Here is a 26,383-nt window from a genome sequence, read left to right as displayed (position 1 = left end):
GGGGAGGGGCAAGTGGCACCAGATGGCCAGGGAGGCTTAGCGCTGCCCTTTCACCCAGGAGGGCTCCAGTTACCCCCACAACCCCCGTGCCCCAAAGATGACCTCGCCAGCAGGGCTCTGGGCCAAGGGGGCTTTCTCAACCTAGCTCCACTTCCAAGACACCCCTGGCACCGAGGAATAACTGCTGTACAACGCACACCCAGAGGGGAGGGACTGCAGAGCCGGGGCTGCCAGAACCTGCTTTAAGTCGGGAACTTTCAGGAAAACAAGCGGGTAAAGACTGCAAAAAAAAAACCCACGAAACAGACTAACAAACCAAAGGTGCAAGCATGACAGTTCGGCTGGCTGAACTAAACATAAACATTTCTTACTAAACATAAGAAGTTGGCTGTGCTTCTCAAACCTGATAGTGCATTCAGGCCGGCTGTTGTGCCTTGGGCCTGTAATCCCAGCCCAGCACTTTGATGCATCACTTGAACCCAGGAGATCACGGCTGTAGCGAGCCTTAGTTGCAACACTAAGTGAAGTTTAAGACCCTATCTCACAAAAAAAAAATTTAAAAAAAAAATTTAAAAAGCATTCGAATCACCTGGGTTACCTTGTTAACAATGCAAATTCTGATTCAGCTGATCTGGGTGGAGGCCCCCAAGAATCTACATTTGAGCAAGCTCTCAGGTGAGGCCCATGCTGCCAATCAGCAGGTCTGTGGACGGCACTTAGAGCAGTAAGGATGTAACACTGACACACAGAGGGAAAACAACCATTAAAGCAAGTCACGGGAAGAAAGCCACCCATCTTTATTGTGCTTGATTTACAAAGAAGGATGCAATCAGCTTCCCGGGAGGAATGCTTTAATTTTGGGATTTGTTTGGGATTCTGGTGCATCTCACTGGATCTTCACAGGTTATTTTTATTCCCATTTCTCAGCTGTAAAAGCTACTCTAACCAAATGATAGAAGCCTACCTCTTCCAAGACCACCAGCCTCCTGTGTTGAAACAGCCTGCAGCAGTGACACAGACTGGCCTCAAAGACAATGGGAGGAAGTCAGACAGGCAGCAGGCACAGGGGGGCCTGGCAGGCAGTGCTGGTTAGGGCTGGCGGGCCCAGGGGATGGAGGCTGGGCCAGGAAAGGCAGATAAAGGGCCAGAAACCCAGCCTGAAAGGGCACCAGGAAAAGAACATTTTGTCTTCTAGAACCTGTTAACAAAATAGGGGCAAAATTTAAACCCAGTCCCTACCCCCAAGGAAGAGGAATGGGGATAGTGTTTTTGTTTTGAGCTTGGCCTCACTTTGGCAAGAGGTAAAATTAAAAGCTTTACTTCCCTCTCCCTGGATTCCACTTCACAAGAGAGGGGCTACACTAACAAACAAAAGTAATGTGCCATTTCCAAGAAAAGCCAAGGCAAGACTCCTCAGTGAGCTCCAGGGGCCACACTCAGCGCCAGAGAACTGGGAGTGTGTCTGAGCTCAGGGTGGGTCGGTTTCCATTTGAAAACTAGAGGCATCTTTTGAGATGATCATCACCGCCCCTCAAGAACCTGAGGAAGAAATGCCCAGGAAAAGAGGGGCCCCTTTGTTAATTCCATCTGATGACATATTCTTCCAAAGGATCCTGAGTTGGCAAGAGAGATTCCAGGTAGTGACCAACCATTTTGGAGTTAGATTCATGGAACTACAAGGGTTACAGCTAAAATGTTCCCAAAGTTCCTCTAGGCAACACTTTCATTTTCCAGTCAGAATCTACACCCCAGGAAGTGACCAGCTAAGGTGACCCAGTAACCCAGCAGCACAGCCGGAATTCAAACCCCTGCCTCTACATCCATGTGTTTTTCCCAGAATACCGAGCTGCCTCGACTGACTCTCCCAGTCTTGTTTGGGTCCACCAACCTGTAAACTAAAAATAAAATTCTAAGCCCCACACCCAACTAAACAGACCTTCTTGGCCAAGAGGACCCCAGAGAAACCTGAAAAACTGAGCTCTTGGCCACAATGAGAAGGGAGGTTGGACAGGCCTCTTTAGGTACCTCCTCCCTTTTGGGACTCAGACACAACAACTGATCACTGTTCATATTAAAATAGATCGTAAGGCTAAGAAACAAGACTCTTTGTGATGATAAGATACCAAAATATGAACAGGACCAAAGGTCATGCCAGACAAGGGTTAAGTCACTTACCCCACAGCTCACTCTAACTCAGTGTATTGGTTAACGGACTTCCTTATCTTACCAGTCATTTGTGCTGACTCTAAATTTTTGGACAAAGCTTTACTCCTTTAACCAAATATAAATTAAACAATCTCTGAACCCACCTATGACCTGTAAGCCTATTTCATGATATCCCAACTCTCCGGGCTTAACCAATGCGTATCTTCCATGTACTGACTTATGCCTCTGCCTGCCACTTTTGCCTCCTTAAAATGTACAAAACAAAACTGTAATCCAACGGCCTCTGGCACCCTTTCCCTGGACCTCCTGAGACTGTGCCCTCCTCTGGCCACAGACACTCACTTTATTCCAAAGGGCTTGGAATAAACCTCTTTAAAATATTTTAGAGACTATGGTTAACATACCCCAAAAGTGGCACCTGTGTTTCAACACCTTTCACAGTGAACACCAGCTCTTTTTACTGAGTCTAGTAGGTGCTACAACACTGGCTAAAATGAGGGGTGGGTGCTGTGGCTCACACCTATAATCCTAGGCGTCCGAGGCGGACAGACATCTTGAACCCAGAAGATGAGTTTGAGGCCAGCCAAAGCAACATAGCAAGACCTCATCTCTATGAAAACTTATTAAAAATTAGTCACATGGTGCTGCATGTCTTGGTCTCAGCTACTGGGAAAGCTGAGGCAGGAAGATCACTTGAGCCTGGGAGGTGGGGACTACAATAAACCATATTCATGCCACTGCACTCCAGCCTGGGCAACAGAGCAAGATTCTATTTCAAAAAATAAAATAGAATGAGGACACTCCAAGGTGCAACCTTATCTGGGGCTGAGGCTTGCTTCCTGATTTGTAAGACTTGGCTGATAAGAGAATCAAATAAGACAGCCAGGATGGGTTTTGAAATGGTAAGATAAAATGCTAAACACATGAAACTAGTGGGAGTTATAAGTTCTATACAAAACAACTCTATTTCAAAGGCAGGTGCCTTACAGATTCTGGCTGTGGTTTAGAAAGCAGACAGTATGGGTTGGGGAGGGCACACCTCAGATAGAGAAGTCAGACAGTGGGTGAGAGTGGCCTTCACCCCTGCCTGCAATGCCACACATAATTGAAATTGGACCCCCAGAGAGAATGCTCATTTTGCCCACCAAAAAGTGGTGGAGGAGAGTCACATGTGAAGGAGCAGGTGACAGTTCCCCTCAGTTAGAGAAAAGTCCTCACAACCATAGAGACTAAAATAAAAAATGTTCTCAACCAATCCTGTCTGTTTTCAACAAGGACCAGGAGATTAAGAGCAAGCATCCTTTGTGCCTAAGAATGGCTTTTCTGCCAAAGACCCTGAGGTTAACTCCTTCTGTCTTTAGTGTGCACCCTCGGTGGCCCAAAACAGGTGAGTCCTCTCTGTTCCCACTGTAGGAGTCACTATCTTTCTGATCCAGTAAGAGGGGAGACTCTGTGCTTCTCTCTCAGCATGGCTGGGAGATGGGGGTACAGCCAGAGGAATTAGGGGTGCAGCCACGGGGCCACCATGCCTTTGGCTCGGTGGGCAGATTCATGTCACAAGGGCTTCCACCCTGCCGGCACTGTGTGCTGGCTGCCTGCTGCCCGCTGCCAGCCTGAGATTCAAGAGCCCAGAGATGGCAGAACAAAGGAAAATGGCTGTGGCTCCGGCAGCGGGGGTGGCTGCAGGCTGGGCTGCCAGCACACAGGCTTTTCAGCAGCTGAGTGCTTGCGTGAACAGGGGACACTGGGCTGAACACTGAGGCACAAAGAAAGTGGGGGGCTTGGGAGACTAATAGCAACCCAGGCACGCGCCTGGCCCCCACCCAAGGGCACAGCTGGGCCGGGAGGACTCGGCACAACTCACTCCCCAAAGCAGTGGGCTGGTGGCTGACAAACCCAGCACCAGCCGGCCACTCCTGCTCCTTGCCCAGCTGCTCAGAACTCTTACCCGTAGGTGTTCCAGGCAAGCACAGGGACTTGAGGGAGGCGAAGGGGGATCTTGACAGAGACACCTAAAAGGCAAAAACTAGAACCTGAGAACACATGATAGGTCTTGGAGTGGCTCAAGGAGGTCTGCAAATGGACCTCCATTAAGCATAACGGGCTCCTGCCACCAGCAACAACAGCTGCACTGGCCACTCCCTCTCCCCCCCTCCTCCTTCCCTAGTCTCCTCCTGTCTCCCAAAAAAATCTACAATGGGAAGCAGCAGGAAACCAGGGCAGAGCCTGTGAATAGCTCCACTGTCAAGCCCCAGGTCCCGCCTCCTCAGCCCCACAGGTCAGCCCTCACTGCCACAAGGCCACAATGGAAACCTCTGTGCTACCAAGGGCCCAGGCCCAGACAATGAGCTGCACATGGGAAGCTCTGGCCTTCTCACGGGGACTGCGTGTTAACTGCAATGGTAAGAAGTTCTCTGACGACAAGGGTGGGAGAGCCATGGCAGGGACAAGGACCTTAAACCCACCGGGTCAGGGTCTATTTAGGTGGCCTATCTGCCAGCCAGCACTAAAATCTCCCTGCATCCCACCCTGCCCTGACATGGGGCAGTGAGAGCCACACAGAGAAATAACCAGAGAACTCCCAACATGGAGTGGGTGCCTCCAACATGCCCTCACCATCTTCCCTTCTTCCCCACCCGTCCCAGGAAGAACCATACCCCATTTTCTGTTCTGAAAGGAAGCACCTGCTCAAAACACAAAACCCACGTATTATTTCCACCAGGTGCCTTTTACAGAGGCTTTTACAATCACAGGGTGGCAGTCAGGCCCAAGGCGGCCCAAATAGGGAGGTCTGCAGAGCAGCGGAAGGCCAAGGGAGGCCAGAACAGGAGGACGATCCTCACACCAACCCGACACTGTGGAAAAATCTGCTCCTCGAAAAGCTTGTTGTAACCAAGGCTCCCCCTTCACACCCCACACAGGCCCTGCAAAGTCCTGAGGCCGCTGGAACCCACTATGAGAAGCCTACTCCCCCTCCCTACACCCCAGCTCGCTCTGGCTGACTCCTCACACTTTTGGGTGCACAGGCCGCATGACCCACAGGGCCAGCCAAGGGCTGTAAATATAGAGCTCATGGAGACAGGCTGGCCTGAACTGAACCAAAGACGGACTTGGGTGGGAACCAACACGCTGGCATCCCCTCTTGCTCTCCCAGTAGTCCCTCCAGCTCTTGTCTCTGTAGAAGGCCAAGACCCCTCCAGAAGAAAACCTCATAAACTTTCATTCCCCGCTTTGGACTCAAAGCCGCATGTTTCTTTTCCTTTTACGCGCCTAACGTGGTAACTCCACATCTAGTCATTTCCACTACAGACGTAGAGCGTGCATAAGACACTCCTGCTGCTTAGCCTATGGAAACAAAATACTGAAAGCAACCTCAAAATCCATCAATAGGGGGCTGGTAAAGTGAGTCATCGTTCACCGTACAGCAGAATCATGCGCTGCCATTAAAAAGAATGGACTAAACTATGTGTACTGAAACCAAACAATCCTGGGATAAATTTTTACAGTAAAAATCAGGAAGTGCAACGCAGAGTAATTAGTATACCACTGGGGTAATAAACAAGAGAGGAATACTGACACACTTGACTAGGCACTGAACATCTGGTGACAGGGGCCTCAGGGGAGCAGAACTGAAGGGGTCAGGGACAGAAACGAGTTTTCACTGTGTATCTTTGTTACGTGTTTTTCATCACGTATACATTTTTGTAAATAAAAATGTTAAACCTAAATTAATATTTAAAACACCTAAAGTTTGTGGCTGGACACACAATTTTACCTGCAGCTCTCTGCAGGCAGCTTCTGGTGTATCGCTAGAACGAGGCAGAGTAACGGGAAGGAGAAAGGAATCAAGGAGAAGGAGGGGGTCAGGCAGTGGCAGCCTCAGGGATAAAGACACACCAACTCACGGGGCTTCCTGCTTACAACTCCACCCCAAGCCCCAAAATAGGAAGTTTTCCGAAGAAGTGCAAGAGCAGATTCTGACAAAGGCAGAAAAGAAAGCTGAAGTTATTCTACTCCAGGGACCATCTGCTGCCAAGGCCGTGAAGCATGATAAAACTGTAAGAGCCCAAGGTTGAGGCAATGCAGGCGATGCAGGAGAAGGGGCTGATGCCCAGGCATCTCAGGCCTCCACAGGGACCCTCCTCTGAGCCCTCCCCACTCAGTCATCAGTGGAGCTCGAGGTCCTCGTGCTATGAACACATCCCAGCTTCAGCAGCTAAAGAAAGCTGTTTCAACAGATTTCTAGGCCTGGCCCAATTCCAAGGACAGTCTAAAAACAGTTTCTCCAAAATCCCAGCTCAAAACCCCATTCCCTAACCACTCAACTCCATGTACCTTCCAGGAAATGGAAGCTGCAAAATGGAGTCGTGAGATGCATTTGTAGATTTATTCCTTACTAAACGGATACCTGTATGTTGTTTAAAAGCTTCCTTTAACTGTGTCAATAAATACTCTGCACTCAGAAGCACTGATATACTTCCTCCAAGTGATTTTCCCCCCTAAGGAACAATACAAAAGCCATTCCAGCCTCTCCTGCTGCTGAGGGGAATGACACAATGGCCATTAGAACCAGGACGGGCCAGACTATCTGAGTGAGAGATGTGGATGGCAGGGAGTGGTTCACAAACAGAACTCTATCTATGTAGAATAACTCCCCTGCCCTGCCCCACCCCACCCACCATATCACATCACATACCATCCCACCCCATCCCACCCGCTAGGCCACCAGAGCAGACAGAAATAAACATCTCCTAATGACCTCAAGCTCAAAGAATGTCCAGACCACAGGAAAAGAAGGTTAGAGAGGAGGAATGGGTATGTTTGGTTCTCCTTACAGAATAAGATGCTTTCTGAAGACTGTTAAATATGTTCAACAAGTAGTCCCTGAATTAATAAGCACAAATGAAGTGCCCAGGAGTTTGACACCAGCCTAGGCAACATAGCAAGATCCAATCTCTACAGAAAAATTTTAAAGATTAGCTGGGTGTGGTGGTGCATGCATGCCTGTGGTCCCTGCTACTCAGAAGCCTGAGGCAAGCATCACTTGAGCTCGGTAGGTGGAGGCTGCAGTGAGCTGTGATTGGGCCACTGCACTCCAGCCTGGGCAACAGAGTGAGACCCTGTCTCAAGAAAAATAAAAAGGCACAAATGAGACCTCACAACAGTGAGAAACACACTGGCACTTGAAGCCCTCATATCTCATTCTGCTCTTCTTCGTGGCTCAGTGTAAGCGCCTCAGCAGGTCTTGCCTGGAATCCCACAACCCTCTGTGAAACTAAGACCAGCCCCTCTCCAATCGTGTCTCTGCAGGAGTGAGCAGAGCCTACCCCAGGTAAGTACTGATGCTCAACACACCAAATCCTGGCACCTGCCTTCACCACCTCATTGGTCATGCCCTGAAGAGGAGCATCAGGGCTACCCTATACCAGAGAAACCCTCAACTAAGCCTGCCCACCCCACCCCATCCCTGGGCACATGCCACTTGCTTCCATTTGCTCACATACTTTTCTCTGCATCGGAGAGACCTTGGGAATGAATCCCCCACCACTACCACCAACTCTAATTTTGGCATGCCCCCCTCAAAAACCTATCTGCATTTATACCATCAGTTGTATTTCACAAGAAGCTGCTAGAGTAACAAAACACAATGACAGTGGCAAGCAGGATGGCTGCCGAGAGCAGGGTTCCGTCACCACCACTGTTCCCCTGCAAGGGTGGCAGCTGGCCACTGAGCCGCTGGGAACGAGGGAAAGCCCCATCCACAGCTGATAGGTTTTCCTTACAACAGCAAGGGCCTGGTTCCTGAAAAGCTGGCTGCTGAGACAAGATCAGCCTCAAGAAAAGGAGGCAGACCAAACAGGGTCACCTGTGCAGGGGAGGCTGGAGCAAGCCAGCCCTCAAGCGAGGCAGAGTCTGATCCAGTAGAGAGGAAAGGCAGAGAGAAAAGGAGGAGACTCACTCATGGACAAGGAGGAAAACATGGTAGACTGGATGCAGGTACCTATAGGCCTCAGACAGAAGGAAGCTGGTGAGGCTCCCATGGGCAAAATGCCCAGGAGCTCCAGCTAGAGGGCCTCAGTAGTGTGCAGTCCAGACAAGAGGAAAAGATCCCCCACAGCACCTCCCTCTGCCCAGCTCAGACAAATGGGACAGTCAGTCCCCAGGCTCAGGGAGGTGGGATAGAGAACCACAAAGTTGTCGGACTGGTTTGCCCAAGACAAAATGCAGCAGGAGGCACTCAGTTTCAGGGGGCAATTTGAAAAGAGCAGTCCTGAGTAAAATGGCTGTGGTCAGACAGCCACCAGATTTGGCAACAGAAGGCTAGCGGGGGACAGCTGTCACAAGCAGCAAAACCGGTGGGCTGCAGGCAAACGAGGGCCCAGGTCCGTGCAGTTTCCTGGGTGCAGAGGGGAAATCCAGCAGGCCAAGAGCAAGGGAGCCAAGGGACAAGTGGCCAGCAGATGCTGAAAAGGACCAAGGTTTCTGGAAAAAAAGACTGACACAAGAAGGGACACTATAAAAAGAGAAAACTGTCCCTTATCTTGCACTGCCCTAAGCTCAGAACCACTCACACCTGTCTCCTGAGGGACAGGCCAGCGCAAGAAGGATGAACAGGACACTGCCAGTGATGGGATACTGACAAGGATGCTATCTTTCACCAAACTTCATTCCTCTGAGCCCTCTGCTCACCTGAACCTGACCTACGGTGCCTAGCTCCATTCTCACAGAGCCTAGTTTTAGCAAAAAACAAAATCCCCCACCCTCAGCTTCTAATCACCCTGGATATCTGATCATACTTGTCATTCTCTACTCTCTCCCAGGTAAAATCTGATCACTCTGGCCTGCCTTCGATAAGAATTCAGGTAGGTAAGTTTAGTAAAAATTTCCCTACCCTCTTAGGAATTTTCAGGAGCCCCCACACTCTGCTACTTGGCTATAAGTTTTCACTTATCTTTGTTATATTTGGAGTTGGGCCTACTCTCTCTCCCCTACTGCAAAATCCCATTGCAATAACACCTACACTTACTGGAACAGTTCTGAATACAATCTACCTTACCAGTTGAACAAGTGTCAGAATCATATTTTCTTTAACCAGCTCCCTAAGTCTTCCTGGACCCATTGCTTCTACTCCTCACTCAAGAGGGTGTAAACTACTTGGTCTGGGGCTGTGGCTGACCTGCTGACCAAGTCTCAGAAACAGATCCTGTCTGCCTGGAGCTTAGTTGGGGACAAAGGAGAGGACCCCAGCACAGCTGGTGCACCCAGATTGGGGACAGGCAAACTCCTACTGCTGGGAGTCCCGCCGCATCCCCAGGATCACCACTCAGACCTTGAGGTACAGACCAAAGAGATTTGGGAGAGACCTATTTCCTTCCACTGCTGTAGAGCTCCTCTCCTGGATATTAGGGCTACAAATTCCTTTCAAGGCCATGCAGTGTATAGGAACACAGGTCCCAATAGGTGGCCGATGTGGACAGCAAAAACTCAGAAAAGGTTCACTAGCCCCTCGTCCCAGCCCCTCCCCAAGCTATACTCACGCAGGACAGCCCAACTTCAGCTCTCCCAAATGCCAGGGAACACAGACTCTGAGGCAGCACCAGGAGCTCATCTCTTAGTAGAATCCGAGAAGCCTCTTTAGAGACAACTACCCTGGCTCTCAGGCTCCCAGCTCAGGCCAGCACAGCCTAAGGAGGGAGGAGCCAGTCCCTTTAACTATCTAGCTGAAAGGCACGGGCTCTTGGCCTTCACCCTGGCCTCTCAGCTAGGGAGGCCGAACAGACCACAAGAGGTGAAGAGTTTCAACTCTAGCCTGCAGACCCACTTAAGCTCTGGTCTCCAGGCCTGGCCTGCTGCCTCCTAAAAGAAAACCACAGCCCCACCCAACCCTACCCAACCCCACGAAGCCCAGGAGTGGAGGAAGTGGGGTTTCCAGAATCAGCTGCTGGTGAGCACTTGCTGAGAGCCGCCAGAGATGGCAGCTGTCTCACACCAGTGTCAGGCCTAACTCAGGGGCTTTGGATCCTGCTTCTCAGTGTACTCATGCTTCACTGCAACCCTGTGAGACAGGAAAGGCAGACTTGACTCTTCTCACTTTACAGATGAGAAAATTAAGCAACTTTTTTTTTTTTTTTTGCAGGAGAAAAAAAAAAATCAAAGACTTGTGTAGGTCATTCAACTAGAAAGTAGATGCAACTTGAAAGCTTGCCTCACCAGCGTCCACTCTGCAAGCTGGACAGTGTTATTCATCTTCACATCTTCGCATTTCATTGGCAGAGGCACTGGACGCTGCCCCCTGCCAGGGCCTGTGCTCTACCAACATGGCCACATGCTCTGTCTAAACTGAAAGCATCTGCAGTTAAGGGAGAAAATGGATGTGGAGATATTATGAATAACCTGCCTGATATTGCTACAATGGAAGTTAAGCAAACTGAAACGCTGGCATTCACATAGACTGAAGACTCTCAAAACTTCATTCTATGTAGCTCCCTGGGCACTCTGATGGCCTGCCAAGAGTAGGACCACTGCTGGAGACCACCACCACCTCTCACTCCACTGGCAAAGAAACAGAGGCCCTGGAAAAGGTGGAAATATGCCTAAGGAGAATGAGTTAACCATGAGGCGAAAGAACCCGAGGCCTCATCACCTCCACCAGTGTCTGCTGGCCCCCAAGTCACCAGAGACCAAGCAGGTGACCAGGCACAAAAGCAAGAGTCACAATGTGGCTGGCTCTTTAAAATCCTGCTAAGGTGGGCTGAGGGGGAAAATGCAACTCACAGTGGGTTCCTACTCCCTTCTACAAGCCAGGGATCTAGCCCCACACTCAATCCCGTCCCCAGTGGGAGTCTACCTTCAGTCACCTCACCACCACTCCTTTCCACACCCCTACCAGGGGTATCGCTACCTGCTCTTGCTTCTAGGAAAGGTGGCTGTCCCTACAGGCCACATCCAGGTAGGGGATGGACCATGCAAGATGTCCCAGGACTGACAAGGCAGGACAGAGACAGGCAGCAGGAGCCTAATCCCCTTCCCATAGGCATTTTAAAGGTCACCAGGACTCAGTGGCAGGAAACAGGGATCATCATGCTCTTCCCTCTGTCCAAGCGACCAGGGATGTTCCCACTAATCACTTTGGGTCCCCCAGTGTGGACAACATAAAGCAGTAAGTGATGGATACACAGCGTGAACAAGATATAAATCTCTGTTGCTTTAAGCCTCTGAGACCTGAGGATTGCTATTACCACAGCAAACCGTGATCCATCCAGACAGACACAGGCAGTGACTCCCCAGTCTTCTCCACGTGGCAGTGCTGGTCTTCCCATTCCCTGGCCTTACGGAAACAGAAGCTACATCACCAGTCAGTCAGCAGGGGTTCCGGGGTAACTGCCCAGGCTGTGCTGGACAGATGAGATGTGTTCAGAAGCAGGGATACAAAGGTACCTTCACTGAAAAGACTCATTAGTTCCACTGTAAGCCAGTCTTGTTTGGTATATGAACCCATTTTAATCACCTCTGAGAGGAAGGTACTGTCTAAATTAGAAATGAGAAAACCTGGCCAGGCATGGTGGCTCATGCCTGTAATCCCAGCACTTTAGGAGGCCGAGGCAGGTGGATCACTTGAGGTCAGGAGCTCGAGACCAACCTGGCCAACATGGTGAAACCCTGTCTCTACTAAAAACACAAAAATTAGCCAGGCATGGTAGTGTGTGCCTGTAGTCCCAGCTACTTGGGAGGCTGAGGCAGGAGAATCACCTGAACCCAGAAGGCAGAGGTTGCAGTGAGCAAAGATCGAGCCACTGCACTCCAGCCTGGGTGACAGAGTAAGAATCAGTATAAAAATGAAAATAAAAGAAATGAGAAAATCCAGCTCATATTGAGACCTCAAGCAAGTTATTCTGTCTGTGACCTCTTGGGACCACAGTTTCCTCCTCTGTAAAATGGAGCTGTTGACAGACATCACAGTTGTTTTCTTTCTTTCTTTTTGAGACGGAGTCTTGCTCTTGTTGCCCAGGCTGGAGTACAATGGCACAATCTAGGCTCATGGCACCCTCCGCCTTCCAGATTCAAGCGATTCTCTTGCCTCAGCCTCCCAAGTAGCTGGGATTACAGGCATGCACCACCATGCCCAGCTAATTTTGTATTTTTAGTAGAGATAGGGTTTCACTCTGCTGATCAGGCTGGTCTCCAACTCCTGACCTCAGGAATCTACCTACTTCAGCTTCCCAAAGTGCTGGTATTACAGGCATAAGCCATGGTGCCCAGCCATCATGGTTGTTTTCAAGGATTAAATGAGTTATTATAAATCAAGCTTCTAGGGTGTAAGTCTCAATAAACTCACTATCACTATGAAACCTTCCACATAACTGCTATAATCTTGTCCTTCACAAGATTTTAAACCAGCGAAGGATTCCCAGGCCTGGCACAATGGCACTTTGTAGGCACTGCCAAAAGGAATTCTACCTTAGTTGAAGTTAAACAGGTCAAATCTCTGAGCACATGGTGGCCTAGGGTGAGGCCTCAGGAAATAGTTACAGAACTCAGGGCTTTCCTGCTTGCTCCATGGCCTCCATGGGAACTTTACTAACACCACAACCTTCAGGGCAGGGCCATCTCCTCCCACACACAAAGCATTAACTTCGTCCTGCCAATTCCCACATGGGAAGGGAGCCACCCTCACCTGTCCTCAGAGACTAGCCCAGCTGGTGAAGGGGGACACTTACCTGGGCAGTCAACCATTCTGCAGCCCACAGCCCCTCCATACCCTTTCTTTCTGGGACAGCCACAAACCTACAGAAGCACCCAGGGGCTCAGCGGCCCCCCCCCCCCCCCGTCTCGATCCTGCTATGCTGACATCAAGCTCAGATCAATAAACACTACTGAGCAACTACTCCATGTCCAGCCTGGGTTCTAAGACCACATGGAGTATACAGCTGGTGAGGGACTTTCCAGACTTGGAACAATGCCTGTAAACAATGCCTGGCATCCCACAGAATGTCAACCATGCTTTGTTAAGTAAATTGAGGATCACATTAGGTGCTCCAAGCAGTGGAGTTCAGAGATGTGGGAATGGATATATCCAGAAAGTCTCCAACTGAAGTTGGGGTGCAACACAATGAAAAGGAAAGGGAAAATACATCTGGTGGCCTGGGTTTCCAGGGCCTATCACTATAACGTTAAGAATCGGGCTGGGATCAGACTGCACATGGTGGCTCACACTTGTAATCCCCTTGCTTTGGGAGGCTGAGGTTGGAGGATCACTTGAGCCCAGCAATTTGAGGCTACTGATGACACGGGTAGCTAAGGGTGGCCGGAGCACTCAGCAGACACTAACTGCTTCTAGACTTCAAGGTCAAGGGGCGAGGGAAAGGCTACTTTTGAGGATTTGGCAGCCCACTCTCTCACTAGCCCAAGAGCAACGCCCTCTCGGAAGGGAGGAAGATCCCCTGGAGAGCAGACCACTGCCAAGAGCACACCTGCAGAGGCTCCAATACAGCGCCCTGCACTGCCGCCCAAGACCGCCTGACTGCCGGGTTAGCAGCGCCGGGACAGCGGAGAAGTGTGTGACAACGCCAGACTCAGCACCGCTCCACGCCCAGAGCCAGGCCAGTACCCGGGCCCACGACTTCCCCCAAATCCCCCTGTCACGGACCGCTTCCCGCCGGAGACCAACTTTAAGTCCCCAAGACAAGTGCTCCAGCCGTCCCAGGGCCAAAGTCCCTCCACACATCCTCACACAGGCACTTCCTACCCACCCGCACCCCACCCCTGTGGGCGGAGGAGAAGCAGCAGCAGCCGGGGACCAGCACACTCCGCAGCCACAAACCCCCACTCTACCAGAACTCCGGCTACGTCAGGGGTCAGGCTTTGCTCCTAGGCACAACCCCACACGACCAACACAGAGAAGCTGGGTCGCCGCCTACTCAAACTCCGGCCGCCCCAAACCCGAGCTGGGAAGAGTGGGATCCACCGCGGCGAGGGCGGCTGAGCACAGCCACCGCGGGGCAGGGCGAAGGGGCGGCCCGTCCCGGCCTAGCCCACCCGACCCCGAACCCGAGCTCCGGGGGGCCGAGGGTGGGTGACGGAGCCGAAAGGAGCGCCCATTCCCGAGCTCGCTGCTGTAGACGAGGAGCAGGAGAGCCCCGAGCGGCGGCGGCAGTCCAGGCTCCCCGGCGCTCCCACCCCGCCCGGCCCGGGCGCGCACTCGCCGGAGCGCCCGGATGGGGCGAGGGCTACCGAACCCGGAGCGCCAGCCCCGGTCCCGCCCGGCGCCGAAGTTCGGCTCAGCTGGGTCCCCGCCGAGGCCTCCAACCTCTAGCGAGCGATCCTGGCAGACAAAGCCAGCGCCACCCGCGGGGCCGCCCCCGGGCAGGCAGGGAGGGAGGCTGAGGGACCAAGCGGAGACCTGGGGGAGCAGCCCTCGCCCCCGGAGGACGCCCAGGGGAGTCTGCCTCAGACAAAGAAGGAGGCAGGGCCCAACGCCCCAGCCCAGGCTCCGCGCTCTACTCACCCGCGCGCGGCGGCTGCAGCGGCGGCGCGGCCCGGCTCGGCCGAGGAAGTTAGAGCAAGTTCGGCGGCGCGGGGCGGGAGGGCGCGACTCGGGCCGTCCGGGCGGCGGGGGCGGGGCTCGGAGGGGCGGGGCCGGGGGCGCGGCGCCTGCCGGCTGCCGAGGGAAGGGGCGCCGCTACCCTGCACCGCCCGGTGCAGCCCCGCGCGCCTGGGCCCGCCCTGGCCCCGCCCCCTCCCCGCCCCCGCCGGCTCGCCCCTCCCCCACCACGCCACGCCCCTCCCCCACCACGCCACGCCCCTCCCCCACCACGCCACGCCCCTCCCCCGCCAAGCCACGCCCCTCCCCCACCACGCCCCGCCTCCAGGCCGCGCGGCACCGGGGACCGCGAAGCCGGGTCGCCGGCCCGCCCCTTTGTCCCGCTCTGGGCGACGCCGGAGGCTCGGGGCGGCCCGGGTCCGCGCCCTCCCAGTGGGTGCACGGCGCAGGCCTGGCCTGGCCCGGGGCCGGGCACTTGTGGCCGCCGGGAGCGCTCTGAGCCTTTGCGCTGCGCAGACGCCGCTCTGGCCTTGTCGGAGCCGAACCTGGGAGAAGCACGAGCTGTGGGAGGCGGCGTCTCGAGGGATACGTTTGGGTGACCGAGGAGAGCCGGCGAAGGATTAGGAAAATGGCTGTGGTGGAGATAGGAAGCGTTCCTGCCGGGCTTTGGAGGCTGGGGGCGGGGGTAGTCTTCAAAAGAAGGAAGGGGAAATGGTTTTTATTTCTTTGCAAACCGAAGAGTAAGGACGTGCTCTTTATAGCTTTGGTGCTAAAAATGCCAGGCTTTCTTTGGATCATGGCTGAGATTTGTTCCTCACCTTTACGCTAAAGAGGCAGCTGGGACGATTCTCGTGGGGTAGGGGTGTTTCCAGGGACAGCCGGGGGTGGCTCCCCTCTTTGGATCCTGGTTGAGATTTGTTCCTCACATTTACGCTAAAGAGATGGCTGGGACGATTCTTGTGGGTTAAGAGGGGTTTCCAGGGACAGCCAGAAGCGGCTCCCCGGCCTCAGCCTGCCTACCTGTAGAATGAAGCACGCCACACCTCTGTTTCTTAAACTTACTCAGTGGCTGAGGGCCGAGTGGTCTGCTCTGTTGGGTAACAGCAAGCAGGGGTCTATTAAAACTCGGCTAAGACGGTTGCCACATGCTAGCACAAGCAACCAAGAGGTTAATTCCAATGGTAGGAGGAGATCTTGAAATGGATACTGTTCGGTCCATTCCCAGGTTTGTTTCTGTTTTTTTTTTGTTTTTTGAGATAAGCTATCACTTTGTCGCCCAGGCTGCAGTGCAGTGGCATGACCCTGGCTCGATGCAATCTCTGCCTCCTGCCTCAGCTTCCCAAGTAGCTGGGACCACAGGTGCAGGCCACCACGCCTAACTAGAGACAGGATATTGCTATGTTGCCAGTGCCGGTCTCAAATTCCTGGGCTCAGGCAATCCTCCCACCGCTGCCTCCCAGAGTGCTGGAATTACAGAGATGAGCCACTGTGCCTGGCCAGTTTTGTTTGTTAGTTTAATTAAGAGGGATGCAACCTGTCTGTGACACCCCAGGCAGCTCAGGAACCTCCGTGGGAACCTGTCCATTCATTCAGCAGATAGTGAGTGCTTGATTGAGTGCCTGATGGATGCCAGGCCCTGTGTCTATGCTGTGATACTTCAGTGAACAGGACAGCTGAGGCTTTTTGCCCGATAAAGCTAATTTTTGGTGGAGAAGACAAATAATCACAAGTTGAAGTAAAGGCTGGGACAAAAACAAGGGGTTAGAATAGAGAATAAGAGCTACCTTAGATGAAGCTGTCAGGGAAAGGGTCTTTGAGGAAGTGATCCTGAAATTGAAGTCGAAAGAATGAGGAGTTAGCCTTGGGAAAATTCGGGCAGAGACATTCCTCCTTGAGAGCAGTAAGTGCCTTTTCAAGGTAAGCTCTGGATGGGTCAAAGAGGTGAAAGAAAATCAGTGTGGTTTAATTTTCCAAGCCTAGGGGAGGAGGCCCAGGATGGAGTGGGAAGGTGGGCGGGGGCCAGATCGTGCAGGGCCTGTGGGCTGTGTCAAAGAATGGAGACTTTGTTGAGCCTTGGAAGGGTTTTATGCAGAAGACTAACATGTTCTGATTTAAAGCTGTGCGTGGGTGTCAAGCAAAAATAAAAGCAGGGAGCCAATTAGGCTTGCCACAATCCAGGCCAAAGATGATGGTGGTTTGAACCAAAGTGGTGGCCATGCTAAGATGAGTAGTTGAGAGATGCTATTTTGGACTTAACAGGACACACTGATAGGAAGGACATGGGGGCAGGAAATGGAGAAACCAAAGATAAGTTTCTGGCTGGAGTAAGTGAGTGGACAGTGCTTCACTTATTGGATCAGAAAGCAGCACATCTCGGGGAGTTACGTCAGGAATTCTGTTCAAGCCACATGGAGCTTAAGCTGCCTGTTAGAGATCCAGTGGGGTTATTCCATCACTAGGAGCTTAAAGAGAGGCCTGGACTGGAGAGGGGGCTTTGGGACACATCAACATAGAGATGTTCGAGGCCATGGGATCTGAGAAGGATGCACAGGGTGAAGGGCTAGACGCAGAAGAGGAAAGAGTTCAGGAGGGACCCAGGGGAACCAACACAGACGAGAAGACTGAAAAAGGCTGGGGAGGCTAGAGGAGAGTCAGGAGAGCACTGTATCCCAGAGACTGAGAAAATGTTTCCAGAAAGCAGTTGTCAGCGGTAATAGACACTGCTTAGAGGTCAGGTAAGATGATTGGGACCTGTTGGCTCTGGCAACATGAAGCCAACTGGTGAACATGATAAGGGCATGTTCCTGGAATAGTGGGGTGGAAGGCAGGCTGTGGTGGAGCTACCATGTTTGCACAACTTAGGTCTAACAGGGAACAGAGAACTGGGAGGGATCTAGAAAGGATGTGGAAGAACAGGATGCTTTGGTAGAGATTGCTAGATGGCCCTGGTAGCCATTCTCTTGTCCCTTCATAGAATTTCCCACTCGGTCATGAGGGGTTCGTTAAAATATGGGAGTCACTAGAGCAGGCTTGCACGGTGATAGGAATGATCTAAGAAGAAGGCAGGGGCCATGATAGGAAAAGCAGGTGAAAGGAGATGGGGTATGGACACTAATGAGGGTCACCTCCTACAGAGGGACACTTCCACCATTATTAAGAAGAGGAGTATGGAGACAGAGTGGAGGTTTCTAGTAAGGCTGGGATTGGGAAGATGATTGCTCACACCTGGTGATTTCTGCTTAATCCTGGATGTGCAAGAGATCATGGGTATAGGAAAAAAGGAAGGAGGCGGGGAAGCCAGCTTTGTGAACCATGGACTGAGTGGTTTTGGAGGTCTTGCTGGCCTAAGCAGCCTCTGGGAGACGTGTCCTTTCTGGGACAGTTGGCCACACTGCTGCAGGGTGTGAAAAGTGTGGTGGGAATACCCACAAAGCCAGCGTGGCCCTCCCCACCAGCCCCCAGACAGTGACATCTGACACCTGCCATTCGTGGCTGCAGCAAAGATCCACAAAGTTTTATCTGACCCATTCTTAGAGCAACATCGAGTGGCTTGAGAGAGCCTCAGAGATAAAATGCAGAACAGGTCTATTTTATTTTCCTTTATTAAAAAATAAAAATTCAATATAGACAGCCCCAACTCATAAAAGGATTATATTGTAACCAGTGGTTTTGCTTTCCTGGCTAGCATCTAGAAGCATAATTGCCAAGAATATAACTGAATTGTAGTGCAGACTGCAAGCCTAACATATGGACTGTGGGAACAAGAAAAAAGAAGCTGAGAGTTTTTCCTGGATCTGAAGCTGCCATAAATAAAATTTTAAGTGGAAGAGCTTGGCCTTTGTCTTCCCCTGACTTCCTCCATAGCCCTCTGTCTGTCCCAGTGTTGTGCTTGCTTACCCTGGGCTCAACTCTGCAGCCCATGAGTGTGTTTACAGGCCAGTGGGCAGGTCAGGGTGAAATTGAACAGAAGAGGGAGTTGGTGTCCTAGCTCTCCTAGCTCTCAGCATCTTGATCTTGAGCAAACCACAACCCCGAGCCCTGCTGTTCTTATCTGTAAAGTCAAGGTAATACTAAAACCCACCTCACAAGCTTATAATAAAAACCCAAAGAGATAAAGTGTATAAAGCCTTGAAAAGTACTTGATAAGCTGTAAAGAACTCTGTTACCTGGGAAAGATGTCTTATTAGGGCCAGACTACCAAGGATTTTCACAACAGTTGGGACATTTTGGTTGGAAATGAGAACCCCACTCAGAATAGCTTAGGTCATCAAAGGGGAGATTACTGGTAGGAGACTCAGATCGTTCACAGAATTGAAAGAACTTGAAACCAGAGCGACACTGAAAACTGGGGGCTGATCCTGACAGCGTCCCAGACCGGCGACCGGCGACCTGCCCTCTCTTTCTCCTGGTTCTCAGAGTTTGCCTTGTCAGGTATGTGACTTAGTCTACACCTGGTAAGTGGGTATGAACAGATCTCAAGAAAGGACCCTAATTGGGTCAGCTCTGGTCACGTGTTCACTCCTGGACCGTTCACTGTGGTGAAGGTGATGAGATACCATAATTGGACTAGGTCTGGGTCACATGCCCATGCCTGTGATCAGTAGGGCAAGGCCTACGCAGAAGAGGGGGTGGTGTGTGCAGGCTCAGCATCATCACTTTTAGCAGTCTTGTATACCAAGTATTCCTTAGGCCCTAGGCAGGTTTTAGGCAGAGTAGTGACATTGTTACATCTATGCTTTAGGAAGATCCCTAAAACCGCAGTGGGAAGAGAAGGTGGGAAGGAACAAGATTGGAATAAAAAGTGGTTAGGAAGGAAATGATGAGGAAATAGAGGTGGACAGAATCAAGATATATTCAGGAGCTAGAACTGAGAAGTGATTAATTGCATGGGAGAATGAGGAATAAGGAGACGTCATATTCTGGCTGCATGGGCAGTGGCACTATTCACTGAGAAGGAACACAAGAGACCCTGTGTGGATGTATAATGTTTGTTGAGAGGTGATGACTTAGACCTCTTCCATTTCAAGTGGTGAAATTTGCTACGTGGAGTTAAGAGAGACAGATAAGCGGAAGTTGTCAGTTAGGGAGTTGTATCCATTTGAAATTCGGTTTAGCTTTTCTAACCATAACCCAAGGCTAGGTGCAGTGGCTCACGCCTGTAATCCCAACACATTGAAAGGCTGAGGCAGGAGGATCACTTGAACCCAGGAGTTTGAGACCAATCTGTGCAACATGGTAAGACGCCATCTCTTTTTTTTTTTTTTTTTTTTTTTGAGACCGAGTTTCGCTCTTGTTACCCAGGCTGGAGTGCAATGGCGCGATCTCGGCTCACCGCAACCTCCGCCTCCTGGGTTCAGGCAATTCTCCTGCCTCAGCCTCCTGAGTAGCTGGGATTGCAGGCACGCGCCACCATGCCCAGCTACTTTTTTGTATTTTTAGTAGAGACGGGGTTTCACCATGTTGACCAGGATGGTCTCGATCTCTTGATCCACCCGCCTCGGCCTCCCAAAGTGCTGGGATTACAGGCTTGAGCCACCGCGCCCGGCCGACCCCATCTCTTTAGAAAATAAAAAGGAAGAAAAGAGAGAGAGAGGAAAAAAGAGAGAATGGGAAGGAGGAAGGGAGGAAGAAAGGAATGAAGGAGGGAGGGAGGGAGGGAAGGAAGGAAAGGGAGAGAAAGAAAACAGCAACCCAACTACATTGCCTTAACTACATTCAGTTTTCTTGCTGTAGTTGTTAAAAAAAACCTCAGACACAACAAGATGTCTAAAGGTAGGCAGAGCAAGGCTGGGCAGCAATCCCACAGTGTCATCAGGTCCCAGCTCCTCTCTGTTGGTCTGTCTGGTTCTCCTTACGGGGCAAGTCGGCTTTTGGTCATACAATGGCTGACCCAGCTCCAGCTTCCCACCCACATTCCAGAAAGAAAGAAGAAAGAGCAGAAAGAATAAAGGAGCAACACCCAAAACTTATCCAGAAATCCCCCGACTAATGCTTATGCCTTGCCGGCCAAGTACAGTCACATGACAAACCGTAACTCCAAAGGAGGTTGGGAAATGTAGTTTAAAAAAATTAACTCCTGTTTGAAAGAAATAAGGGAGAATTGATATTGAAGCAGTATATGATCATTGAAACCATCAGAGTAGAGGAGATTATTCTTGGACTGGGTGATGAGAAGGGAAAAGGACCAAGGACAGACTCTTTGGAAAATCAGAGAGCAGAGGGACCAAAAAGACTGAGGAGGACTGGCCAGTGAGGTAGAAGGAAAGCCAGGAGGGTGGAATGGACGAAAGTCCAGGGACAATAAGTGTTTCAAGAAAAATGGGGTGGTCCCAGTTTCCAGGGCTGCAGAGGGCCAGTGAAACAAGGCCGAAGAGCAACCATGGGGTTGGTAGCTTCAGAGAAATATTTCCGTGGAGAAGTCGGTCAAAGGCAGTCAACAGTGGGCTGAACAGCAAATGGAAAATTAGAGAGAGGTTTGTTAGCTGCAAGATGATGAGAATACACGGTTGCAGGAGGGTGTTTGTTTAAGAAAGGAGAGACTTGGGCCAGGCACGATGACTCATGCTTGTAATACCAGCACTTTGGGAAGCCCAGGTGGGAGGATCGCTTCAGCCCAGGAGTTCCAGGTAAGCCTGGGCAACATCCTGAAACCCTGTTTCTATTAAAAGAAAATAACAGGGGGGTTGGGAAAAAAAAAAAAGGAAAATAACAAGAAAAATAAAGGAGAGACCCAAATATGTTTAAATGATGAAGGGAGAAGGCAAGAGAAGAGGGGAGACAGGATCGTCTGGAGGAAGAGAAGAAATGCTTGCTGGAGCAGGTGGGAAGGATTGGGGTTCAGAACAAGAGGACAGCCCCAAACTGGAGGACAGCTAGACTTTCATAGAGACAGGCGGCAGAAAGACAAGCTGGGTAGGGAAGCAGACATTTGTAGGTTTGGTGGGGCTTCCTGAGGGAAGGGGTCTACTTTCTCTGAAAGTAGATGGAATGGGCACCTGCTGAAGGTACGTGGGCATCGGGTGGGATCCAAGGATTTCAGAGAAACCTAAGAGAGAACGAGAGAAACCTCTGAACAGGGGCAAGCAGGAAGGTTTGGGGAAGGGTTGCGAGCCCAGCTGCAAATGGAGAGCCAGAGTGAGAGTAACACACGTTGCAGATTACATGACCTTCTTCATCAGTACTCAGCAGCTGGGGTAAGTGAAAGTGCAGGGAGCACAGAAAGCAGGGTTGATCAAAATTTGGGGTTTGACAGGAGAGCATGATAGAAAAGCAGTGATGCAAAGGATTCAAGAAGGTTGGAAATAAAGCAGTTGAGGTGTTGTATCCCTAGTCTTGGCTAGTAGGGGAGAGAAGGGACAGCTGGTGGGGCTGGTAGAAAGGGGAAAGATGAGGCTGGGGCTGAGGGACCCTCAGCAAGTAAAGAAGACAGATATGGTGGCATGAGGCTGTGGTCAGACAGAGGTGTGTATCCATGGGACCAGGTGATCAGGGTGGAAGAAACTGAGAAGGGAGAAGCCAATGGCCCTGAGGGTGAGGAAGTCAGGACCAAGAGGCTAGTGGGAAGATGGGCCACTGCATCAGTATATGGCAGGACTTGGGGTGCAGGCAATGGCAATGAGCTAGGCGCCAACATCTTTGGTAGCACTTTGACTTCAAGCTCAGTTTTTGCATTGGTGTTGCCTTTCTTAAAAAAGAGGTCAGGAAGCTTCAGGGAAAGGAGAACAGAAATTTATTTCTTGGCTTGTCATTCAGTACTTGGCCTATTTGTTCCAGAACAATCTATCTTAAGGAATCTGCAAACTCCTGGGAGGCTCCTACTCTTATTTGCAACTACAGCCTCAGCCATAAGACCTCTGCTTTCCAGTGGTGTCCCCTGCAAACAGGACTAAGATTTGTGATAGGAGCCCATGTGTGAGCACAAGACACAGTGGAGCACCCTTTAATGATGGCATCTAAGACTATCCAAGCAGATGGTGGTGACAAGGAGTCCCAGCGTCTCTCTGCCCTCTTCCTATTTCATAAACTGAAGGTGGCAGAGAAGGAAAGGTGGTTGAGTAGGTGACATCCCAGGGCCCTTTCAGGCCTGTGAGTTAACCACACGGTAATGACTCCACATGGGAGAAGAAAGTTTTGCCAAAGAAGAAAACTCCAGATGTGGCCAAATAAGACATCGAGGGAGGGAGCAGATTCTAGATGTTAAGAGCAACTGTAATACCAGGAGTCGGACTGCCTGGGCTAAGTCCCAGCTCTGCCCCGAAAGCTGGGTCCACTCAGGGTGGAGAGCTGCTCATGTCTACCCAGGGAACTATGGGATCTATGCAGATGTGAAAGCCACTTGAAAGCATAGTGTGTTACTTCTGGAACAATCTCATGCAAACTGACCTTCACAAAGCTCCGACTTAGAAACATCAATGTGGAAAGGGGGCTCACCCAGCTGGTAAGAGGGAATCACCCAGCTGGTAAGTGGTAGAACCAGGACTGTCAGCTTTATGACCACACCTGAGTCCCCAGACTGTCTCAGTCTCACACCCAGAGATTGAGATGCTAAGGCCCTGGGACCTCTAGGCTCAGACACTGCTAGGAGAGGCACTGAAAGTCCCCTTCCCACTACAAAGTTGGGGAGAGACACACACCTAGATGCAGAGCACAGATGGATGCTGCAAACATCACAGGTACCTCTCCCTGTCCCTGTCACAGCTCTAGGGACTTTTCACTTGATTCCATGGGGGAATCTGGTAGTCCCTGGGGAAATGCTGCACAGCTGCTGATACCATGTGCACACACTGCCACCTAGAGGCAGTCTCCAGAAACTCCAAGTTTATTAACCCACAGAGAGAGAGAGGAGTGTGTGTGTGTGTGTGTGTGTGTGTGTGTGTGTGTGTGTTGGGGGGGAGAAGGGGAGGGCTTTGAGTGTGCGTGTGTGTGTGTGTGTGTGTGTGTTGCGGGAGGAGGGGAGGGCTTTTCAGTCCTTGTCTGGCGCTGCTGATTCTCTCCTTCCTGGAGCCCTTGGCTCTCTTCCTCTACTTACGCACTCAGGACCACCTGTCCTGCACCCACCTCCTCCTCAGTCTCCTTTGAAGATCCTGCTCCACATTGCCTGCAAATGCTACTTTTCCCAGATGCTGTGCTCACGCCTCTTTCCTCCCCCTCTCATCTCCACAGGCTCTCTCCCTCTGTGCCACTCCTGTGTCTTTAGAATCCTCTGTGCATTTGCCTCACCCATCTTTGTGGCCAGAGCCCTCTCCTGAGCGCTGGTTCCCCCTCCCTCACACTAGAAGGAAAACCTGATCCCATCAGTCCTCTTCCTGCAAACCCTTAGAGGTTCATTTCATAAATAGCAGCTCCTTCCCATGTTCTGTTGGGATTAAACAGGCCTGGCCTCTGAGTGGACTTCTGCAACCACATTCTGACCACAGGCCTGCCTCACACACAGTGACCATCACTCACATGAAATTGCCCCTGGCAGAAGGAAGCTGCCCCTCCCAGGGCTCTGCCCCACCCCCATCCCTGGTGTAGGTCGCAGCCTATGTCCACTAAATGAGTGATGGGTGGGAGTTACAAAGCCCCCTTGTCTCATTTCAGGGCAATGGTTGGGTGATCCCAGCTCAGAGCTCCTGTGGGATCAGTTGAGGCCTCACAGTTCAATGTCACCCTCCACTCAGTCCTGCTTCCCTCACGTCTTGCACACACATTTCCTGACCAGCTTCCATTTCCTGTGCACTTGACCTCTGCACATGCCATCACTTTGGCTCAGAACAGCTTTTGAGTTCTTTGCCTTTCCCTGTCTGAGCACAACCTCGCAGCAGAAAGCCACCCAGCACAACCTCGCAGCCGGACCCTTAGGAAAACTGGCCAGCAGAGGTCAGGAGCCAGTACTGCTTCTGTGTCACCCACTCTCCATTCTCGCTGTGACATTGGCATTCATTTTTCTCCACTTTGCCAGCAACTTCTGGCCAGCTTCCCCTCGGGGCTCCTGCCTGAGAGGCACATTCAGACACCCCAGGAATGAATCACTGATTTCTCTGGTCAGCTGTCACCATTTGCACCCCTTCCGGGGAATAACTTTGTACAGGTTTTTACCAGGTCCCTGGCTAGTTCACAGAGACCTGAGTTAGGGTCCAGGGTTCACCCCTGGTCCAGTTGATGTGTCCAGGGTCGGGGTTTGTGGTCCAGACCATGGAGAGTCTGGCTGCTTCCAATGGAAGGTGTGGTATGGCCAACTCTGAGGTCCCCGGGATGGGACAGTGACATCTGAGCACATGTCTTGCCACCTGCTGCTAGGGCTGCTGACTGCAAATAATAAAGCAGCAAATTTAGAGCCACATATTAGCATTTGTAACTGGTTTTAGTATGCATATACAGATCCAGTTTTGTGATGATTATGTTATTATTTGTCAACTTTTAAAGGCATTTGAAACATTTATGAGACAGAGTCATTACAGTTGGGAAGAGTATAGTTGATTACATTTAATGTTTAAATGTTCAAGGAAAATCTACTTTCTAAAAATTATCATCAACTGAAGAATGATGAGGTTCATAAATTTGGCTCTCTTGAGTCATGAAGGCTGAGGAAAGATGAGAGTCCTATAAGGACAGCCCAGACCTCTGCATGGCAGAGACCTTAGATTTCCTGCTTCAGCCAGCACCCGCTTTCCTGGGAGCTGGCTGTGCTTTGGTCCCCAGCTCCCCACCTTAGTCCCTTCTGGCCAGAGGCGTCTGGCCTCCTCCTGCCTCTGTGTATAAGCAGTGCTGGGCAAGAGTCTGGCAGCAGAACTGGCCTTCTCTCGCCCTAAGGATGCCTACCACAGTCAGGAAGGGCATAAGGGAGGCCCAGTACCAGCTGGGTCCACTGGCTCAGGAAGATTGGCACCCCCCCAGGACACTTAGCTGGATTTTTCTTCCTTTCCGGGCTCCTGCCCATGCAGGCCCATGAGACTTCCTGTGCTCCCTGAATCAAATGGATTTCTTACAGTTCCATGTGGCCCAAGTTTCACAACACAAATTAACCCTCTCTGACGGGTTAAGAGTGAGGCACAAAAATGTCTTGTCAGTGAACCAGCTAGGGAGGTTTGCCACGCATGTGGTATGGTGCATTTTTATTACTCTGTCAAAAATGTGTGATTAGTGGTGGCTTGTGGCTCCTTCCTGCGCTGCTTCTCTCTTTCGCTCAGGCTCGTGACGCCGGCAGAATGGGTAAGTGTCGTGGACTTCGTACTGCTAGGAAGCTCCGTAGCCACCGACGAGACCAGAAGTGGCATGATAAACAGTACAAGAAAGCCCATCTGGGCACAGCCCTGAAGGCCAACCCTTTTGGAGGTGCTTCTCATGCAAAAGGAATCGTGCTAGAAAAAGTAGGAGTTGAAGCCAAGCAGCCAAATTCTGCCATTAGGAAGTGTGTCAGGGTCCAGCTGATCAAGAATGGCAAGAAAATCACAGCCTTTGTACCCAATGATGGTTGCTTGAACTTCATTGAGGAAAACGATGAAGTTCTGGTTGCTGGATTTGGTTGCAAAGGTCATGCTGTTGGTGATATTCCTGGAGTTCGCTTTAAGGTTGTCAAAGTAGCCAATGTCTCTCTTTTGGCCCTATACAAAGGCAAGAAGGAAAGACCAAGATCATAAATTTTAATGGTGAAAACACTGTAGTAATAAATTTTCATATGCCAAAAAAAAAAAA

General features: G+C 51.1%; 2 protein-coding genes across 5 annotated transcripts in view; one reads left to right on the top strand and one right to left on the bottom strand.

Moving 5' to 3' along the window:
• TSPAN14 (tetraspanin 14) overlaps nucleotides 1–15,276 on the bottom strand; it is a 66,111-nt gene extending 50,835 nt beyond the window's left edge. Inside the window, exons 1-2 of one of the 4 annotated variants that reach the window (XM_074382487.1) lie at nucleotides 11,342–13,909; nucleotides 10,378–10,506 (exon numbers count right to left, since the gene is read on the bottom strand). The gene's annotated coding sequence lies outside the window, so the exon portion shown is untranslated. Of the gene's footprint in view, nucleotides 1–9,704; nucleotides 10,028–10,377; nucleotides 10,507–11,341; nucleotides 13,910–14,671; nucleotides 14,750–15,252 lie in introns of those variants that run through there. The other 3 variants (XM_074382490.1, XM_039478431.2, XM_074382489.1) reach the window with 3 other exon arrangements.
• A 10,579-nt stretch (nucleotides 15,277–25,855) lies between these two features.
• On the top strand, nucleotides 25,856–26,383 carry LOC101036060 (small ribosomal subunit protein uS12-like). Its single transcript, XM_039478430.2, has one exon. The coding sequence runs from the start codon at nucleotides 25,897–25,899 to the stop codon at nucleotides 26,326–26,328; it is 432 nt and encodes a 143-aa protein (XP_039334364.1). The 5' UTR covers nucleotides 25,856–25,896; the 3' UTR covers nucleotides 26,329–26,383.

Source organism: Saimiri boliviensis, chromosome 12 (assembly GCF_048565385.1).
Source record: "Saimiri boliviensis isolate mSaiBol1 chromosome 12, mSaiBol1.pri, whole genome shotgun sequence".
NCBI lineage: Eukaryota > Metazoa > Chordata > Mammalia > Primates > Cebidae > Saimiri > Saimiri boliviensis.
This window is presented reverse-complemented; position numbering and strand designations above follow the sequence as displayed.

What these genes read in the sequence shown, in the direction of transcription:
- LOC101036060 (XM_039478430.2), top strand. Translation starts at nt 25,897, where the DNA reads ATGGGTAAGTGTCGTGGACTTCGTACTGCTAGGAAGCTCCGTAGCCAC.